The following is a 20,737-nucleotide window of genomic DNA, read 5'->3' as shown; positions in this document are numbered from 1 at the left end:
CCTCCATATTAGAGTGTAAAACAAAACAAAACAAAACATAAACACACATACATTGCTGGAGGATGTCCGACACTGAAGTGGCTGCAACCTGAAACAAATGCACAGTTGTCTGGATAATGTGAAAGGAAACAAATTGGACCTGGCTGCTTTTCCAGCTAACTAAAAAACAAAAAACAGTTATTAAAGGTTTGAACATGCCTCTGAACATGTTTAATATAATCTAATATTGTGTGTAATAAAAGCAAACCTGTGAAATCGTGTATTGTATATTTTACAGTTACACTGACACGGGCTCAGCATGAGAAAATCTGTTTACACGGAGGTTCATAATTTGATTGATGAATGAACGTTGGCGTCATGGCAACAGTGCAGTAAGACCATTATCACAGAAGATGGCAGCAGAGACAGTTTGTGACCTGCAACATGTTCAATATGAGGAAATATGTCCTCATAATGTAATAAAATGTCACATCTTTTACTGTTTTCCTATTTTAGTACTCTACAATAAGTAGCCTGAGGGAAAACATGATATAGACCACCCACAAACTTTATTTACATGCATTATTTTAGCACTTCAGGTAGTTTCAATAACTGTTTATGTAAAGTGTTGTCTTGAACTGATTGAATAATGTTATTTTTAAGTAAATCTGAATTGAGTAATTGTTAACTCTTGTTGTCTTAGTCTATTTTTTTTGTCTTAAAACATGTCTGGAAGGGATCTTTAGTCTTTAATATGTTAAATATCCAGCACTCTGTCTGAAAACCAATAATACTATTTGAGAAGATACAGATTATAATCAAGTAACATTGTCATTTTGGAATAAATCTTTTGTCTATCCCACCAATAAATGGCTGGCAAAAGAGATGTAATTATGAACTATAACATTAACATTATAGTTGATTATATATACTTGGTTTTTGTTTCTTTTAGTCTCCTGTTTTGAACTGATTCAGATTCTTTGTAAGCTTCAAGTGTTTTGATAATCTGTCGTCTGCTTAACATGATTTTTACCATTCCTGTTTACTTCCTTTGTTCAGTTTCATCTTTTGTGAAAACAAAAAAACCCCCAATAGATGTCAAGATTTCGAAAAAATCCCATATTTATTGCAGTGATGGAATTTCCGCTGTCAAATCTTTACATACTTTTTCATGTTTCACTTAAAACATTTATCATCGTTTAAGTATACACAGTGTTCAGTACTACAGAGAACGTACTGGATATCAAAATTGGGATGATATAGGTTTTCTGACACTTCAAAGTGGCTATTTATTTAAAAAATACTCCTGAAGTAGTAGTACTACATGAAAACATACAACAAAAAGTACACATTTCTGTTTGTCGTTCAAATGAACGATGACGGAATGAATCATTCAGATGTGTGCTACTAGAAATTTAAGAAACTTCAGGAGTAAAAATGTAATGAGCTTCCTATACAAACTATATAAATGTACATCTGAATGAATTCATTATTATTCAACTCTTTTAGGATAACTTCTCTCTCTATGTCTCATAGTGTGTTTCTGACTCTTTTTTCTTCATATTAACAGCTATCAAAACACACAAAATGGAAATGAATCAACGTCTTCCTGATGATCAAGTGGAACCCACATATTCAGACTGAAATCCACAGTATGTACAGACACTGCATGTGTTTGCTGCCCACACACTCACTCACACACTCTGATGCAAACTGATGATCAAACTGGCAGAATTCAATGTTCCTGCAAAGACGCAAAGGGACAAAACTATTGGTCTGGCAGCTGAATACCTGAATGGAAATTTATGGAGTTAACATGAGTGAGAAAAGAGTGTTTAATGCCAGTCAATTGTCCATTGGTTCATCTGTTTATGGTCCTGAAGTGGTACATGTCATGGAAAATGTCTAGAGCAGGGAGGAGTGAGGGGTGGAGGCTTGTCTTCCTATGGCCCCCCACTGTAGGAATAGTCCGCCTTGTTGTGCATCACCAGCTTGTTGTCCACAAAGTAGAAGCTGTCCGACTGCGTCTCGTAAGGGTGCAGGATCATCTCACGCACTGAGACAGAAAAGAAACACTGAGAACTCAGGATTTTGTATCATTAGATCCTGTTGGATCTGATCAATGTTTCTGTGTGTGGTCACGTGGGTGTGTGTGTGTCTGTGTGTGTCTGTGTGTGTGTGTGCGTGTCTCTCTGTGTGTGTGTGTGTGTTTGTTTGTGTTGCCGTATTGTGCATGTGACACTCACTGATGTCCTCGGACAGCGCAGGGAACTCGTAGATGTGCTCGCACGTGTTCTTGCTGCTGGGCATGCAGAAGCCAAACTCAAAATCAAAGCTCTTGAGCAGCTGATCTCGGAAGTAGTGTCTCTCGATCATGCGGAAGTTGTTGATGGGTGTGTCTCCCACTGTGAACTCCACTCTGCAGAAACACAGGGAGGAAATTAATTTACCAAGCAAATGAAAAACACAAGCTTTGGGGACTACAAGGTCAGTTTGTTCCAGTTTATTTCAAATAGAGCCATATTTTTATAGTTTTGACCCTAATTTACCAGTTATAACATTAAACCTACTAAAATAACTATATTAGCACTGGAACTGTTCCTATATCATTCAAAACCGCTGCAATAACCCCAATCCTGAAAAAACCTGGTGCAGATCCTACCAACTACAATAATTTCCGTCCTATTTCAAATCTGCCCTTCATTTCCAAAATCCTCGAGAAAATAGTCTCTACTCTCACTTATCACTTAACAACCTGTAAGAACAGTTCCAGTCTGGTTTACGTCCCCTCCACAGTACCGAAACTGCAGTTGTAAAAATCACCAATGACCTCCTCATGGCAGCTGATTCTGGTCTACTCACTATCCTCATCCTCCTCTGCCTGAGTGCGGCCTTTGATACCATCAGCCACCCACCCCCCCTCAATCGGCATCACCCACACTCCACTAAACTGGTTCAGATCCTACCTCTCAGGCCGCACTCTGTTTATCCAACTCAAATCCTTCACATCCCAGCATTCCCCCTTCACTTCAGGTGTGCCCCAGGGCTCTGTCCTGGGGCCCCTCCTTTTCATCATCACCTTCTTCCCCTCGGCAATATCTTCCGTGAGTACAACATCAGTTTTCACTATTATGCGGATGACACCCAACTCTAACTCTCCGGTAAACCCACCTCCACCCTCCCACCCTCATCCCTTGCTGACTGCCTAACAGAGATAAAATCCTGGTTCTCTTCCAATTTTCTCAAACTAAACAGTGAAAAAACCGAGGTTCCAAATCAACACTATCCAAAACTCCACCGTCTCCCCCTCCCCACAAGAGTCTGGGTGTCATCCTCGACAGTACTCAGTAGTATCTTTTCACTCTCATATCAAAAACATTACTCGGTCTGCTTATTTTCACCTACGCAACATTAACCGCCTCTACCGCCCCTAAGTCCATCCACAGTCTCGCTGCCTTTTCCCTTTGATCTTATTTTCACTGTTGGTGTTACTTTAACCTGATTTGATCATTTTGTTTACTCCCCATTTTTATTATTGTTTGTGTTGCACTGTTTTTAACAAATGTATGGTGTTCTTGAGTGCTTAGAAAGGCGCCTATGAATAAAATGTATTATTATTAATATTATTATTAAAATTATCTGTGTTTAAAGCTGTATCTGAGCTCCTAGGGTTCATTCAGTATTTTCCCAGTGTTTATGGTTTGTATTCCCTGTTTTTGGGAATCAAACAGTTCATTCTTTAGTTCTGGTCTCTTGCCTGGTAATGTTTTCTGCGTTTGGGTCCACCTGCCTGCTTCAGCCACGACACCTACGCTTGGGAACCTGTTTAGGCAACAGAACTACTTGGTTCGGATGAGGAAAAGATTGTGATTTAGGGTAAAATAAGTATCTTTGTTGTGTTGCGTAATTTACATAGGTGGTGTTCCTGAAGTATGTAACGTAAAGTAAGTTAAAATAATGACCGTGGGCCTCTGGGTGAGAGTGCTGTGTTCATTTGACCCATCCATCCACCTCATCCACATACAGATTTGGCGCGTTTTATACTACATCACCTGCACCAGCCCTGCAAATAAAATTATGTCTCACTAACCTGCAGTTTGTTTACAACCTGTTTGATAGATGACAGCATTTAAGTGATGTTGCGTGGTTGCCAGATCTAAGCAATTATTGTAACTTTAACAATGCAATGTTGTTATTACAGGTAAGAATGAAGGCCAAAACTATGAAACTAAAGACAAACATAAGAAAAAACACATTGTATCTAATGTTCATTGAGCTTTTTTCATTAAGCCTAGCTTATGAGTCAGTTGTTGGGTTGAAATTAGTCACAAAGTAGGAGTCTGATGATGAGCGCCACTCAGGAGCACTGACAGCTATCTGGTGCCTGACTCAGCAGGTGGGCTTACTGTCTGCTCTGTATGTTCACACTTATGGTCGTCGGCCTGCCGTCCCACACTGACGCCCACACACCTCCCACATCCGGTATGTGTCTTCTGTTAGTGCAGTAGGGTTGACCGCACATTATTGCATAATTCAGATTTATTTTCTCTCTCTTAAATAAACACTGAACATTAACTTACGTGGCTCCGACCTGCCGCAACTGCAGGAAGGCTGGAGTGAACTGGTATCGGACAAAACGGCCAGCGTTGGGGTCACAGTGCTTTCTGTCTCCTGCTAAAGAGATTTTAACAAAACAAGTGAGAAGAACTAACAGCTCACATACAAACACACAAACAACTCCAGACTCTGAGTAGTGGAGTGCTGTAAATAGGTTTTAATGAAGTGTTTGGAAACAGGGTTCGTAAAGCTTTTTCCAAGCACTTTCAAGGTCTATTTTCAAGCTTTTCCAGCACCTTAAAGTTGTGGTAAAATACATATTTCTACAAATAAATACTGTAGATATTGAAAATGATTATTTCACTTTTTTCCCCATTAAAATCACATTAAAAGAGATGGAACAACTAAAATTGTTTTGTAATACCAGAAGGATATGAAATTAAATTATATTTCTATTCTATAGCTATTGCATATATAAATATATATATAAAGCATCAAACCTTAAAAGCGCAGCATTAAAATTCAAGCATTTTCAAGGATTTCAAGCACCTATACGAACCCTGTGGAAAGTAATACTAAGCATACGAGGGATAAGCGAGACCTGGATTATACTGCAAGAGTTGTGTGAGAGATTGTGAGCGGATGTTTTGATATAATTTTGTGAAACGACAACACTTTTCTCCGGTTTTGATGCTCAATCCACTGTGGAGGATGTATGACAAACTGACCTGGTGTTGGAGGTTTAGTAATCTCAAACAGGACCGTCCCTGTTTCCATGTCACGGATCTTAAACCTGGTGAAGTCGATCATGTGGACATTTTCTTCTGGAGAACAAAGATAATCTGAAAGAGAGAAAAGACTGTATTCTCATCCACATACTACTACAACTGCTTTAGCCAAAAATTACAATTCACACATTTGCTTTACAACCCATTCAACGTACGACACCTTCTACCCTTAGATCCTCAATTTGAATATAAAAACAAAAAAAAGGGATTCCTCTTGCAGGATGAACAGAAATACATCATCATCCAAATATGTGCATGCCCGGTTTCTCTGTGATTCAGTGTCAAAGTGTGTCTCTCTGTTGTGCTTCCTCCTTAAGAAAACTGGAACACAATGGGATTAAGTAGAAAAGAAAGGAGCAGGAACAAGCCTGGAAGTTTTTGAATACAAAGCACCTCATTAAACAACATTCACTTATTCACTGGTTAGTCGGCTTCCTGTCTGCCGACGCTAAACACTGTTCTCTCACCTTCTTACCAAGTATTTTAAATCTTCTTAGATCTTTAAATCACTTTTTTTACATGAGAGAAATGTTCAGAATGAAGCTTTAATGAAACGATAGCTCATATACAGTAGGTGATTTGCTCATTTTTAACAGGGGGGGCATTCACCTGCGATCACAAATCCATCTGCTTCTTCAGCACGCCGGACAGCACCGATTTATCAATACAGAGTCTTGCATTGCCAAACCAAACTAGAGTATGATCTAAATATCTACCTCTGTATCAAGGAAAAATAGTAAAGATAGCTAAAGGGGTGTGATATCCGGCACACACAGCTTTATACCCGCTATCCAGTAAGCCAGACTAATCAATGCACAGCATATTTAGACTGCTGATATTTCAGAGCCGTGGTGCGTGTGTGTGTGTGTGTGTGTGTGTGTGTGTGTTTGTGAGTGAGTGTGTGTGTGTGAGTGAGTGTGTGCGACACTCCCCTCCCAACGGGTCAGGATTAACCCTAAGAGGCTTATTGTGTTTTACCATCACATGGATCGGCTGCTTGGGAGGGGAATGTCTCTCTCTCTCTCTCTCTCTCTCTCTCTCTCTCTCTCTCTCTCTCTCTCTCTCTCTCTCTCTCTCTCTCTCTCTCTCTCTCTCTCTCTCTCTCTCTCTCTCTCTCTCTCTCTCTCTCACACACACACACACACACACACACACACGCACGCACATACTATCTCATTAGGGTTATGGTAAGGGCAGTTATAATTAGTAGTCTATGTTGCATAAGAATGGTCTTTCTTACTGCTGACTTCATGAAGCACATTTAAAAAGACAGTAAGGGGGGCAACAATGGAGGTTAAAATAAGATAAACACACACATGAAAGCATCTGTGTATCTGTGTATGTGTCTGCACATACACAAACTCACACTGCTAAATCCTCTACTATTTCTGAGAGTTAGAGAGCAGATGGGCCACTCAGGCTTTAGCCACCTGCTTGAAGATATTTATAGAGCCTTTCTTACAGTACGGTACACCGTACCTGACACCTTGTCTAAAAATGTCGTTCTTGTGAAACAGGACTATTTAAAACTTATTTTTTAAAATAGATTACATGTTTTGAACACTGATGTAAAGCTGTTTTGAATATTGCCGATTTCACGTGGTGACACTATGATTATTTAAAGCTGCAATTTGCAATTTTTTTTATGTCAAAACTCAAAGATAACACAACATCTGGTGTCTATCTTAAGTTATGACATCACAGTTATTGTAGACAAAATGCCATTGACTAATTACATAAATTAAATGCAATAACATTTTAAATAGTTTCCCCCCGGGGTTTATGTGGAGTGTGCAGTATTTAAAGCTTTAGTATTTGGTTTCATACTTCACCACACAGATGGATCTTGCGATATGTTAATGGGAAAAAAAAACAAAATACATATTTCAGCTTTAAGCCTATTAGCGGCACTAATAGTAGTGTCTAAATGTCAGATTCCTCCTCATCACATCACATCATCCATCAGAGGTCTTCATGTGGTTCATACTGGTTACAGGTATAAATCATGTCTATACAAACCACTGATGCTTTTATGAATTCGACAATACACCATACAAGAAATAGCTTAGAAACAGCTACACAAGGCATATAACTAAAGGCTTTTGAACATTTTAAAACACTTTAATGTATAACCCTTTAAATCTAAGTGAAGAACGTTATGTCATCTTCTTGACTTGTGTAATCATAATTTCCTTGCAATTAGACCTAACTGTAAACTGGTAGATAGCTGTAAATGCTGATGGGAAGAATTGTAGCATTGCATGAAGTATTTTACATATGCATGCATGTGTGCAGAAAATACATGTGCACCTTTGAATGCATGTATGTATCTCGGCACATGCATTGCAGAATGCATTGGATGACTAGAGGATTTCTTGTTTACACACTGTAGAAATGAGTGGAGTGTTGCCATGGTGAACATCACAAGGCTGGTCAAGACGTTTCCATGTAAAGCTGCTCAAAAAATTCTTTATATAGCTCTCCAAAGTGCAGTAAGAGGGTTAGAGAGCTGCTGTTTGATGCAGTGCCCTCTAGTGCCAGTTCATTTGATGTGAGGCGCTTATCTGCTCTGAGAATATTACTATAAGTCTACTGTTAGTCTCAGATTGCTTTTCTTATAAAGCAGCAGAAAGTAAACACTTTCACACAGTTTTTATGGAGCGCTTGCATACACGTGGCCTGAGGCCAATCAATGTAGAGAGTTAGTCTGAGAGGAATTCAAATCATCTTGACTCGAAGACAAGCTTTAAACATCATCAGCTGGACCAAACACTGTTATATAATACTGTGTGATTAAAATGATACTGTTTCTTCACCACTCCGATTAAAAAATATATGCATATATAACATGATTTATACGTAGAAATATTTTTGTATGTATTGTACACAAACACTTGGTCGTAAGCCGAGTGACTGATAGTTTCAGCCTGCTGAGGTTAATCCAAACTAGCTTTTGTAATTGGAGGATTTATGTAATATGTTATATTGATGTTTGTCTGTGTGTGATACTGCTGACTGTGAATAACTTGTTATCAATGTGTATATTGAATGCAATTAAAGGGTTAATGAATAGGATTTGTAAAGTATCCATAACATCAGTTGGATGTTACAAATTTGAATCAGTAATGTGTTGATTGAGTTTAAAGTTTATTTAATTTTTTTTATTCAAGGGTGTACCCCGCCTCACGCTCGATGTCAGCTGGGATCGGCTCCAGCCACCCCGCGACCCCGACCCCGGGATAAGCGGTTGAAGATGAATGAATGAATGAAAAGATTTTTTTTTCTGATTTTTATTCCTTTATTTATTAGTAGAGCTGAAGACTGAAAATGTGGAAGAGAGAGAGGGATAACATGCAGCAAAGGGCCGCTGTGAGGACTCGCTACACACGAAATAAATATGTGGAATACACAAATGACTGTGCATCACTTTTCTTAGTAAAACTGAATGTACGAATGAAGTCTGTTTTTGCTGAATAGACAAAAAATGCATCAGGACGATAATACTAATTACTTTTCTATTGCTCTTATTTTTTTTAAATACCTTCTAAAAATATCAATGTTTATCTCCCAAACTATGGTCAATACTATAATATCAATAACAGTGCTGTCTCGATTAAAGAAATACTTAGTAGGCTAACAACACTCATACGATTTTGTTGAGTAACTGATTTGTTTATTTAATTGACAGATCTGTAAATCTTAGTTTCTCGTCCCTATGTGCTCATAAGTCATTCAGCATTTTTTAAAAAAGCATAAAAAAAATTACAAATCGACTCAAGAAATCTTGACGATCTAAGACCAAAACATAGGTACATAAAACATACAGCAATTAGGTGCCTGGTAAAAATAAATCTCTATTTTCCCTCATAGCAAAGAGCGAGGGAAAGAGTGTCTAAAGGGTAAAATATGTGTCATCCACTAGACTGATCATTTCTGACAAAAAATGCCCTGTTTGAGAGTCTTTTAGCGGAGTACTTGAATGCATCATGTGCAGCTGTTATTGAGCAGCTCTCGTTGTGGGCAGATGAATTTTGTGAATCAGAGATGGCTTCTTGCCAGAACCTGCTGAAAAAAGACAGATGGAGCATTTCATCTGATAGCTCAGGCAGTGAAATCACTTTTACCCAGTCTACTGCACATATTCACGCCATAGACTGTTTAAAAAATGGACACGGCCTCTACGTAGATGTCCGTTCTCTCAACTTGATCCAATCATCCTCGCCTACAGGAGTCGCCATCTTGTCAGACTTTGACTCCGCCTCATTTCCTCTGACCAAAAAAAGTACTGATGTGACGTTGGGGGGAGGGAGATGCATCCTGGCTATACTGTACCTCTGAGGTGAACTAAAGAGGCTGCGCCCCTAATTATTCATACATTATCCATACCCCCAATAAAATAAAAACTAGCCTGGTACAAAAAAAATTCACTCCCCTCAGTGTTGTCATGGAGATAGGACCTAAACATACAGACTTTTGTACCAGGCCTTTAATATGTTTAATTATGGTGTGAAAAACATCTATTTAACGTCGGGGTCAATGAGAAACTTCCCTATTAGGAACCTGGCTCTAGTGGCCACTCGGAGAACTGCAATTTTTGGCCCTTCTGTATTGCATCAACCAGGGAATCGCTGTCGTTGGGGCTGGATTCACACATAACCATGTCACTCCCACAGTTGAACAAGAGTACACCACTCTGATTTCGGAGCCCAGATGACGATGCACTGCTCTGACATTTAGGGGTTTGCAAGAGTAGTAATACATTTTATTCAGATGTTTGCTGCTTAGTGACAGCAACGTGAAGTGTGAGCTGTGGAGGAAGAGGAGCAGAATACACACGATGAACGATGAGAATCATTTTCAGGTTGTGAGAGACAGAGAGGGGGTAGAGATAGAGAGAGAAAGAAACATAGAGACGGAGGATACAGAGAAAAGGGAGACTGCATATTTGAGGAATAAAATTGTAAAACATCGTGAGTGCGTCTGTGATGATAGCCTCTTACAGACTGCAGTTAGTCACAGTATTTTCTACGATGAACCAGGGCCTTGTTTCACAACAATAACAGATGTCTAGGCTTGCATCTGGGAATATTCAGGAACATTACATTACATACATTTCCAATTTTAGGCAAATTAGTGAGCTTGTGATGGTCGCAGGCCGATTTTGTTTCCTATTAACTGAGCTTCCAGTTACTATGCTAAGCTAAGCTAACCAGCTGCATATTTATCATACAGTTACACAAGTGGGGCAAGTGCGGCTGTGGCTCAGGAGGTGGAGCAGGTTGTCTACTAATCGGAAGAGCGGTGGCTCAAACCCCAAATTGCTCCCAAAGGCTGTGTATATGTGTGTCTGAATGATTAGATCTTGATGAGCAGATGGCACCTTGCATGGCAGCCTCTGCCGTCAGAGTATGAGTGAATGAAGCAAACGTAAAAGTGCCTTTTGTGGTTGGAAGACTAAAAACGCATTACAATCCGTTTACCATCTTATCATCCAAATCTCTGCGAGAATTTAAGAAAATTTACCAAAATGTTGAACTAATCCTTAAAGAATTTGCTCTGGCTCCAACACAAGTAGTCCAAGCATTGTTGTAAAAGAGGAAAACCTTACTGCAGTCATTGTTTTCTAATAGGAAATGATAATGTTGGAAGGAAATTATCCAAGCAAACAATTGAAATTGATATAATAATGTAAAACTTTAACGTCTTGTAAGAAAACCGTTTTACTATTTCCCCTACTGCATTAATCACTTTGTCTTTCAAACCATGACGTTCATACCTCACTTCTTTCTTCCTTCTGTCTTTTACACACACGCACACACACACACGCACACACACACACACACACACACGCAAAGTGCTCCACTTCACTTCCTTCAACACCGTCACCTAGCAACGCTCCTTCTGATAGTCAGCCAGCTCGATTAGCCTCTTTTTCCTTCCCCTCATCCACCTGGCTGCTCTGCAACAACAAGGTACAGCAGCGAATCAAAGCAGAGTATCTGAGGTTAGGCATCGGGGGCATGCAAATGAAAGGTTTCAGGTCTGCTGAAGGTATACCTGAGGCCTCCTGCAGACTGAGGGCCTCCTTTTGCCTGATTTCACAAGTTTGAAGCAGAGAAGGAATCAGGATGTGCAGAACACTGGGACTTCAATTATAATATGACACGATAAATAACAATATGTTTTATTGTCCCCGTGGGGAAACATGTCGTTAACTCTCAGCACATCCGATGTGCCATAATTGTATACTGATGTTTCCACATTCATCTTATCGTGATTTCCATGTATCTTATTTCATGCTTTTAGCCTGAAAAAGGTTTTTACTATGTGGGTTCTCATCTATGCTAAAACACATTAGTCATAGACCCGACAGCAGGTTCTTATTAAACATATTTATTTTCACTCGACTGGAATAGGAAGTCAATACAGTCCTGAAAAGATCCCTCTGGCAGCAGCCCCATTGAAGGGAGTAAAATTAGCACCAAGTCTTGAGTCGTGCTGTGTTTCCTGTGTTCGGATACACAGAGCCTGTCTGACACTAAAGTGGCATTCATAAAGAACAAACGAGCTGCCATTTATAGCTCCTTAATCCACAAGATTAGCCCGGAGTTACAGACTTTCAGCCACAGGGATTGACTTGACATGCCTTATTCTTTCCATTTGACCCTGTGGTTTGAAATCAATGCAGAGACCGTCTCTTGAATGAATCCCAGAACATGAGGAAAAACAATGCAGGCATGTTTACTTGTCTTCACGTTACAATAATCCATAGCCAGAGGCAGCCGGTGACATTAGCATTACACCTTGATGTTCACATCATGATGTACGGTGCACCTGTGTGTGGCAGGTTGTTACATGTTTCTTGGTTAACAGCACCTGTGGGCAAACTGGCGAACGTTGAGGTTCATGCAAAGGTTGCATTCTGAGCAGCTGAATGCAGATGAGGCTCTTTCCTCTTATCTACGGCCTACCTCACCGAGTTGAAAATCTTCTGTGAGAGGGTTTTATGTGGATAAATAAGTGCCATGGGTGAGAAAGACACTGAACCCCAAAAACAAACAAAGGGTTGTAGATCCAGAGTTCGAGATATGGGGAAGCTCACCAGAAAGCCTCATTTAAAAACTTAGGGGGTAGCTGTAAATTGAATTGAAATGTAATTAAAACAGTTTTTTTCTGTAGAAATGTACATTTTTCTGTTTAGGTTCCTGTAATAAGTAAAGTTATCTTGACCAATATTTGAGGCTGCGTGAATGTTCATAATTATCATGGGACACAAACCATTGCCTGTCCAATGTGCATTGGCATTTTTATTGTTTCTTGGTGGAGGGCAATAATATATATACCGTATATCATAAATAATATTTTATCTAAAATAATATTATATTCTGTTTCTTTGTTGCCCCCAGGCTAAATATTTCTCTGTATGAATAAAAAAGTATTGATAGCATACTTTTCACGTAAAGGTGGGTGCATTCATGTATGCATGTTCATGTCCTCCCACCCCACATGCGAAAAATAAGGCTCACTCAAAAGCCACAGTGTCATTCGAACACTGAGTAGGTATATACCGCGCTTTCATGTCTGTACAGTAGATATGAAGCTACAGCCAAAAAACTGTTATCTTGGCTTAACAAAAAGACTGGATACTGAGAGAAACAGCCGGCTCTGTCTGAAGGTAAAAGCTCACCGATGTTAAATGACATGTAACATGTTTATTTGTGAGTTTTAGAGGTTCTGGCAGGCAGATTTTGTTAGTTAGCTGTTTCCCTCTGTAGCATTGTAAAACAAATATTACGCATATTTTCCCAAATCTTTGTTAAATCAGTGGAAAAATTGTGAATAAAGACTTTGCATACCAAGCGGCTTTAATCATCAGATAACACACGCAGCACTGTGCAGCACACCATGAATATATCAGTAGCTCACCGCTAAGTGCTAAGTGTTTTTTCTTCAGGTGAACCAAATTACAGCACTTCATGAGTATGATCCAACCTCTGTCTCCACACAAACACACACACACACACACACACACACACACACACACACACACACACACACACACACACACACACACACACACACACACACACACAAACACAAACACAACACACACACACACACACACACACACACACACACACACACACACACACACACACACACACACACACACACACACACACACACACACACAAACACAAACACACACACACACACACACACACACACACACACACACACACTGACCAACCATTTATTTAGCTGTGAGAGGAAGTTGAAGGGAGTCTAATGATCTAAAAAGGGAAAAAGCCTTGCAGACAGTTTGTTCACAGGAAGTTCTAAGAGGCGAATAAAAGGGTTTAGAGAGGAAATAGAGCATCAACCCTGTAAAAACAATTAAATACAGTAAATTTGGAAATATGTATGTGATTAAAATTCCCTTTTCAATATAATCACATGCAGAAGTCAACCCTCAAACACATGTGAGTGTGTGATTTAAGCTATCATTGCCTTTTCATGTGAGCTTCCACTTGCAACCCTTTTGTACAACAGGTTATTGGAAGCAACTACAGCAACTTAGTTGCTCTAATTTCTCCCTTTGCTTATATACATTTTTTCTGATAATTTCATTCATAACAACAAAGGTTATTTGTATACATTTTCCCCTGTAGGGATATTGTTATTGTTAGGGTCAATACAATATAATATGAGTTCCCAGCTCTACAGCAAAAATAGAGAACAAGGTTAAACTACCGTATCATAGGCCTTCATGAATAGAATATGATATAGGATTGTTTGACGCACGTTTAGTCTGGATAATCTTATCTCTTCTGGGGACTCCAAATATTCTTCAAATAAAACAGAAGGAAAAAGAAATCACTCTTTGGCTGATGTGGCCATAACTCCCAGATATATGCAACCAGAAAAACTGTATTTTCTTTTAAATTAGTCAACAGTGTTAAGCTTGGATCATAATTATGTTGCTGAGGAATGCCTGTGGGCTGACACTCTGTAGTTATCATGTGAAAGAAGATCTATTTAATGGGAATCATGGGAACATTGTGAAAAAAATGCTTTTGGCCCCTGTAGATATGTTGACTGCACATTTTACTGTTTCTTCAATTGAAATCTGAAATGCACACAGATGAAAGTGTGGGCCTTTAACACAGAGCTTCTGCCAGAAATATCCGCACCAGCCAGTGATCACTGAGTTATTGGTACTAATCAATAACCCTATGACGCTCTATGGGACAGTACAATCTTACATAATGCACCTCGAATGTGATAGCATTTCTAATATTGAGTTAATATGATCCTGAGTTTGGCAACAACTGCCCAATTCAAAGGGTGAGAGCAGACACATCTCCATGTCAAATCACTCTGAAAGAGTAACCTTGTGACAGCTGTGCACAGGAGATTAAGAACCGGCTGCACCAATCAATTTTAATTAAAGCTGTATCCATTGTGTTGGCAGACATCACAGAGTGGAAATCCCACCCAGCGCAGATAAAGCACTGCTCTGTGTCCCAGACTTATTAAGGCCAAATAATTGATCACCCATTAGTGTAAAAAGGAACCAGGCTTTTCATAGTGAATCATTTGGACGAGGCAAAATTACACATCAATGTAGTTTCTTTTTGGAGTCAAAATAGACGCAGTGCAACACAGGATCTAGTGGCGTGGAGCTCCTGCACCCCATTACATAAGGATTTCAATTTTGTTTTTATTTTCTTCTTCTTCAGGTAACTTTCTAAATGTACAATCCAACAAGCGCGTCCACTTCACCCAGGAGGTGGCAGGATTCAAACTTCTCTCCCAAGCTCTCTTTTTCCACTTTACATACAACTACTTCCTTCACTTTTCATATGTACAATTCACACCATGAATGCCTTTGAAAAGCAAAGTGTGCACCATTAGTGAGCAGGCCTTTCACCTTCGTGTGGCAGGTATAAAGACACAGCAGTAACAGTCTCACAGCAAGGTTGCAGATTGCAAGCGTGTAGGAGAACTACGGTGGCTGATATGAAAGTGCAAATGGCCCTCACTAGAGTCAGTGCTTGGTTTGTCCGTTCTGAGCTACTGTAAAAACATGGTGGACGACACAGGAGAGGACATGCTCTGTCTCCTCTGTATGTAGATATAAATGACTCATTCCAAGGGAATGGAAACACAACTATTCTTATTTTCAGGTGATATTTAAAGACTATAACGGAGTTTTGCATGCTGTAATCCTCCCATTCACTCTGGACATTGAGAGATCCCTCTAATGCACTTCCAATGTAAGTCAAGTAATTTTAATAAAATATATATCAAAGTTTATCTGAAGTTAAAGGTACAATATGTACTATTATCCTAAAAAACAACTTATAAACTAAAACAGTCCCTCTCAATCATCACTGATGACCCTCTAGAAGAGTGTGATGGCGTCTGTATGAGCAGACATCCTGACCTCTGCCTGGATTCTCTCTTTTATTTAAATTTTTTTTTATGTAGACAGGGACGTTTCTGGCTATGGGTAAAGAGGCACCCACCCTGCGTGGGGGTTTCCCCTCCAGTCAACAGCAGTGCAGGGTGAGCAGCCCTCAAACTGACACATGGGACACAGGGCACACACACGCACACACACGCACACACACACACACACACACACACACACACACACACACACACACACACACACACACACACACACACACACACACACACACACACACACACACACACACACACACACACACACACACACACACACACACACACACACACACACACACACACACACACACACAGACAAACAGAGACAGGATGAAGCTCTGCATTCACTCATAATCCGACAGTGTGGAACCTTCTAGCAGGGCTGTGCCGAGATGATGATGATGTGTTTATTTGTGCTTTGAACGTAACCACTATGAAACAATCAGAAAATACTATTTTATTCACTGCATTGTCCTCACTGAATGGCGCTCACTCTCTTCACTCACTGTCTAGCTCGACCATCGCTGCACTCTCTCTCTCTCTCTCTCTCTCTCTCTCTCTCTCTCTCTCTCTCTCTCTCTCTCTCTTTCTCTGACCATTAAGCTGGGGAGGAGAGGAGGGGCGACTGAACGCTGTGTGTTTACTAACAGTAGGGGATACTTTTTTACATATTGTATCTTAAATATGTGGCTTTGGCACCACAATAAAAGTTGTACAATTCTGTCTGTCAGTATTATAAATCGCTGTGCAGTCTTGATAAACGCACAGCAAAGCGTTAAACGTGTCAGATGAAAAACAGCCCTGCGTTAAAGCAACACAGCCCCCATGCGTTGCTTAACGCAGGGCTGTTTTTCAGCTGAATCCCTGCTAACTGTGAGTTAGGCCTGGTATCCAGAGCTCTGAGGTTACTAAGATCCAACCGAAGAGTATAACTGTTTAAATTCATGCGTCACATTTAAAAACTATTGCAGTCAAATTGAAAGACTCAAGAGCAAGTCCATGTTTTCACTTTTTATCAACAGGATATTCTCCCTCTGACTGCTCACTCCAGAGCACTCACATGGAAACACAATTAGACATGTGGGATGAGAGGAAAGTAAATCACAATTTCAGAAATGTACTGAGTTTTCTTCCAAAATATATATTGATTATGAAAAGATATAACTACTATAATTCCTGATATTGAAAGATTACAAGATTTCAGTCATAAACAAACCATTTTTCCTGTAACAGCAGTATTTCTTTTTTATGTCTGCCTGCCTGCATATCACAAATCATCCATCATGTAAACAGTAAACTGATAATTTTTCATATCGCACCAGCGCTTCTCTGCTGCCTGGATTATATTTCTTCTTCTCTCCGCCTGTGTAACAATGAGGCGCTGTGCCTCCCTTATCAGCACTGAAATGCTGTGACAGACTGGAGCTGGGCTGCCCCAAAATGGTGGCATTTACCTCCCAAAAGCACAACTGGGAAAGTCATTTACACCGCAGGGTGAGGCATTTTTCTCTTCTCTTGCCGAGATTTTCATTCTCTTGCAGCAGAAAATGATAGCTGAAATATGCGGCACAATATTTCTGCGCTATCATCACTTAACAGGACACAAGGAAGACGATTCTACATCACTTCATTTGTATAAAACCACACATCATCCAGCTAGGGTTCAAATGAAGAGAAATATCGCTGTTGAGAGGTTCTTTCTGTTACAATGTCCAGCTGTATAAAGCCGGTAAATGAATGGTTAGGCAGCACAACATTAACTTTATGTCTAATCTGATATCCACAATATAAACAAACAGCTCTCAGGCTATTAATTACCTTAGGTGTACAGTATCGCGTCACAGGCCTCCTGACATAATCCAGATTACTTAGATGTCAGTGGAGAGCAGTGACGTGCAGTGAGGGTTGGGGTTGGGGAGGCACTGACTCACAAGTCATATTTATAAACATACAGTAGGATGCCAATAGGATAGGAGGAGAGAATAGGATGCTGAAAACCATTTTAAAACACCAGTGCAACTGTATATTGCAGTATATCTGACCTTTACTGTAAATGACTATATATTGCAGCATATCTTACCTTTACTGTAAATGACTGTATATTGCAGTATATCTTTCCTTTACTGACTGAAAGTCCAGCTTTGAAAAATGTCTTAGTTTAGAAATAAAATCCTCCATTTTCAGGGCGAGAAATGACAGCTTGTCGCTAAGCTCTACAGCGTCGCACAGCACACTTCTTGTGTTTACTTTATGCACACAGGTCAGAGTTCACCGTGATCTGCCTGCTGGCTATCAGGCTGCTCACTATCGCCGCCTTCCTTGAGGCAGAGGTACTGCCTGCCTCAAGCCAAGCATTTCCCCTGTGGATTTATGTCACATCAATAAGATGTAAATATTACACACATACGTAAAATACATCACTGAACACCATGGAAAAGAAGACGTATGCTTTTATTTCATAAAAGTGTCCTCAATCATCATAATGGAAACATAAACAGAAATGGGAACAAGCACGCGCAGAGGGCACGCGCTCAATCCAGTTTGTGAGTGATTGCGCAATCTGGAGGGAGGCTCGGCTGTCCGTGCCTCACCTCTCGTCTCCGAAGAGACTCCGTTTATTTAAATAGGAAATACAGAATTTTCTGCCATTTTTACTGTAAAAACGGTCAAAATACTTTAAGAACCACACCAAAATCATAGTCCAGAGGATAAATATTAATACTTGTGTTATTTTATTATTTCGTTTCTTTTTCCTCTCATGATGACAGGGGAGGCACAGCCTCACCTGCCTCCCCTGACCGCACGTCACTGGTGGAGAGCGGAGATTACTGCACCATCATGAGTGATTTAACTATAATTGCACTGACGGAGCTTTAAGAATTGCTTTTCTGCTGAGGGGAAACAAGATGGTTTTTACTATACTGCTATATTTTGGCGGAATTCATTCTTGACTTCAGACTTCACCGTCAATCACTGCTATAAATATGATTTAATGAAAATAAATGCAAATTAACCTTTTATGAATCAATAATAAATTGTTTATTTTTGTCTCGTGTTGTCAGTTCATTAAAAGCCTGATCAATCAATTCAAAGTGAAAGCAGGGTTCGATCCTGTTAATTATAGCGACAATAAAAATGCAAGATTTTTTTTACAATTTTTGGGATCTAATGTGGGTGGTTTAGGTAAGGAGTTAGAGGGAAAATTCAGAATATCATTAGTCATTTCACAAGGTCTTCTGCTAAACCCCTCTTCCAGTCTCTAATGAGAGTTTGCTCACATTTGCTGATGAAGACCTTGAGATGAGAGACTCCAGAAATGAAGCAAGTAATCAGACCTTGAGTACAGATTTTCTTATTTTTTATCTGTCAAACTAAAATGTAGGTCAAGAATGAGCTTTCATGCTCATTATAATACTTATGAAGTAGACTCGATTAATCACATCACTTTCTGTAAGAACTATATTCTTCCCCGGCCTCTGGGTATCTTGATTCGACGCCGCCTCCAAAAACTTTTCATTTCAGTCCCAATCTCACACTGAATCAAAACAGCAACATCATGGTCAGCAATCATTTCAGAGAATAAGTAATCCAGGTGACAGTGTGTGGTAGTATGTACTCATGAAATAGAAGTTGGTAGTTTGTGAACTAACCAGGCCTATTAGCCACCTTTCACAGTCTGCCCTTCCCTGTTTCCATGACATAATCTGTAAACAGTTTCCATAATATGTTGAACAACAGGCTGATAGTATTATTCTCTTGTATTTGTTCCAGCTGACTACTGTCTGTGACAAGCTATAATCACTGGATCACATCTCTGGCCACCTGTTACCTCAGAGCCACAGGTGTCTCGAGGTGAGGATGTAGTAGGAGCCAGATTTTTTTTTGTCTTATTAGGATTTGGGAAGCACACCAGGAAGTACATAGTAACTCACCTTCTTTCTCTTTCGATGCCTGCACACTCAGAGAGATGCAAACCCCTACTGTCACACACGTTAGTAGCTGTAACACGGGGCAACGTGCGGTTTTCTTTATCTAAGGTCCAATCCAAAATGGTAAATACATCCAATTGCCATTGGGTATGATATTAATCTATAACTGCTCACTGACTGTGGCACACACCGGTTAAAAGTGTCAAGTCTTATTTAAAACCATATGGACTCTGAGCTCCATCGGCTGTGTCGCTGTCCATGGTATGTAGTTCCTCGAGACGGACAATAACAACCGTAATTGAACGCAGGGAGTGTGTTATTGTGTATAATAAACGGAAATACACAATGAAGAAGGACGCCACAGCAGATGGTTTGCACTAATCTCCTCTAACTGTAAGGCTTGAACTACTCTTCGCACCGTGCCAGTTACAGGAGCGGGTCACTTACTCTTGGTGATCTTCTGCAGCCCGAGCACATCATCGGGCGTTATTACGGTATTTCCGCGCAATTCCTCTTCAGTTCTAACCGGGATCCCCATGTCTGATGAGTTGCAGCCTTGCTGCACTTTCATGTCCAACTGAAGAGGGCTGTTTCGGTGCGCAACCTGACAGGAGCTAAGGCTTTCTGATGCTCTCGGCGTCGTCGCCGCAGGAGCCGATTTAGTTGCGTCGCAGCTTTTGGTTGCGCGCTGGCTAATACACCGTGCAGCAAACAGGCTCTGTGCTGCTACAAGAATAACTCATTCTCCGTGCCTCCTCCCCTTCTCGATCCGGTAAAAGATAAAAATCAGTCCTTAGCTCCCTCCCCACCCTCGCTCAAGCCTCATCGGTTCTCTCACAAGCTATTTAATCCAAATCCTGTGGCTTTAAACCGACCGGGGGTGCGTGGCTGACAGTCTGCGCGCGTCGTCATCTGCTGTTACACCGGCGCGTGCATGGCTGGGCTTTACTCAGGAACAGTAACTGATTACTTCATACTCTCTTTCTCACCTCGGAGAGAGGAGCCGCT

The 20,737-nt window shown here is 40.3% G+C and overlaps 1 protein-coding gene across 3 annotated transcripts; it reads right to left on the bottom strand.

Annotated features, from left to right (window-relative positions):
- Positions 1–1,922: 1,922 nt before the first annotated feature.
- Positions 1,923–20,300, bottom strand: unc119a1 (unc-119 lipid binding chaperone a1; the record flags this gene model as incomplete). 3 transcript variants are annotated; one of them, XM_083913667.1, is made up of 5 exons in its annotated part: positions 1,923–2,035; positions 2,226–2,398; positions 4,560–4,643; positions 5,261–5,378; positions 20,177–20,300. In XM_083913667.1, the coding sequence occupies 5 exons, from the start codon at positions 20,298–20,300 to the stop codon at positions 1,923–1,925; spliced, it is 612 nt and encodes a 203-aa protein (XP_083769793.1). The 3 variants fall into 3 exon arrangements, with proteins under 3 accessions (XP_083769793.1, XP_083769791.1, XP_083769792.1); XM_083913665.1 differs by having other exon boundaries at positions 4,560–4,653; positions 5,265–5,378; XM_083913666.1 differs by having other exon boundaries at positions 4,560–4,650; positions 5,265–5,378.
- Between the last annotated feature and the right edge of the window lie 437 nt (positions 20,301–20,737).

The sequence above is a fragment of the Echiichthys vipera genome, assembly GCF_963691815.1.
Source record: "Echiichthys vipera genome assembly, chromosome: 5".
NCBI classification, from domain to species: domain Eukaryota; kingdom Metazoa; phylum Chordata; class Actinopteri; order Perciformes; family Trachinidae; genus Echiichthys; species Echiichthys vipera.
The sequence above is the reverse complement of the archived record's forward strand: the minus strand, read 5'-3'. Positions and strand labels throughout refer to the sequence as shown.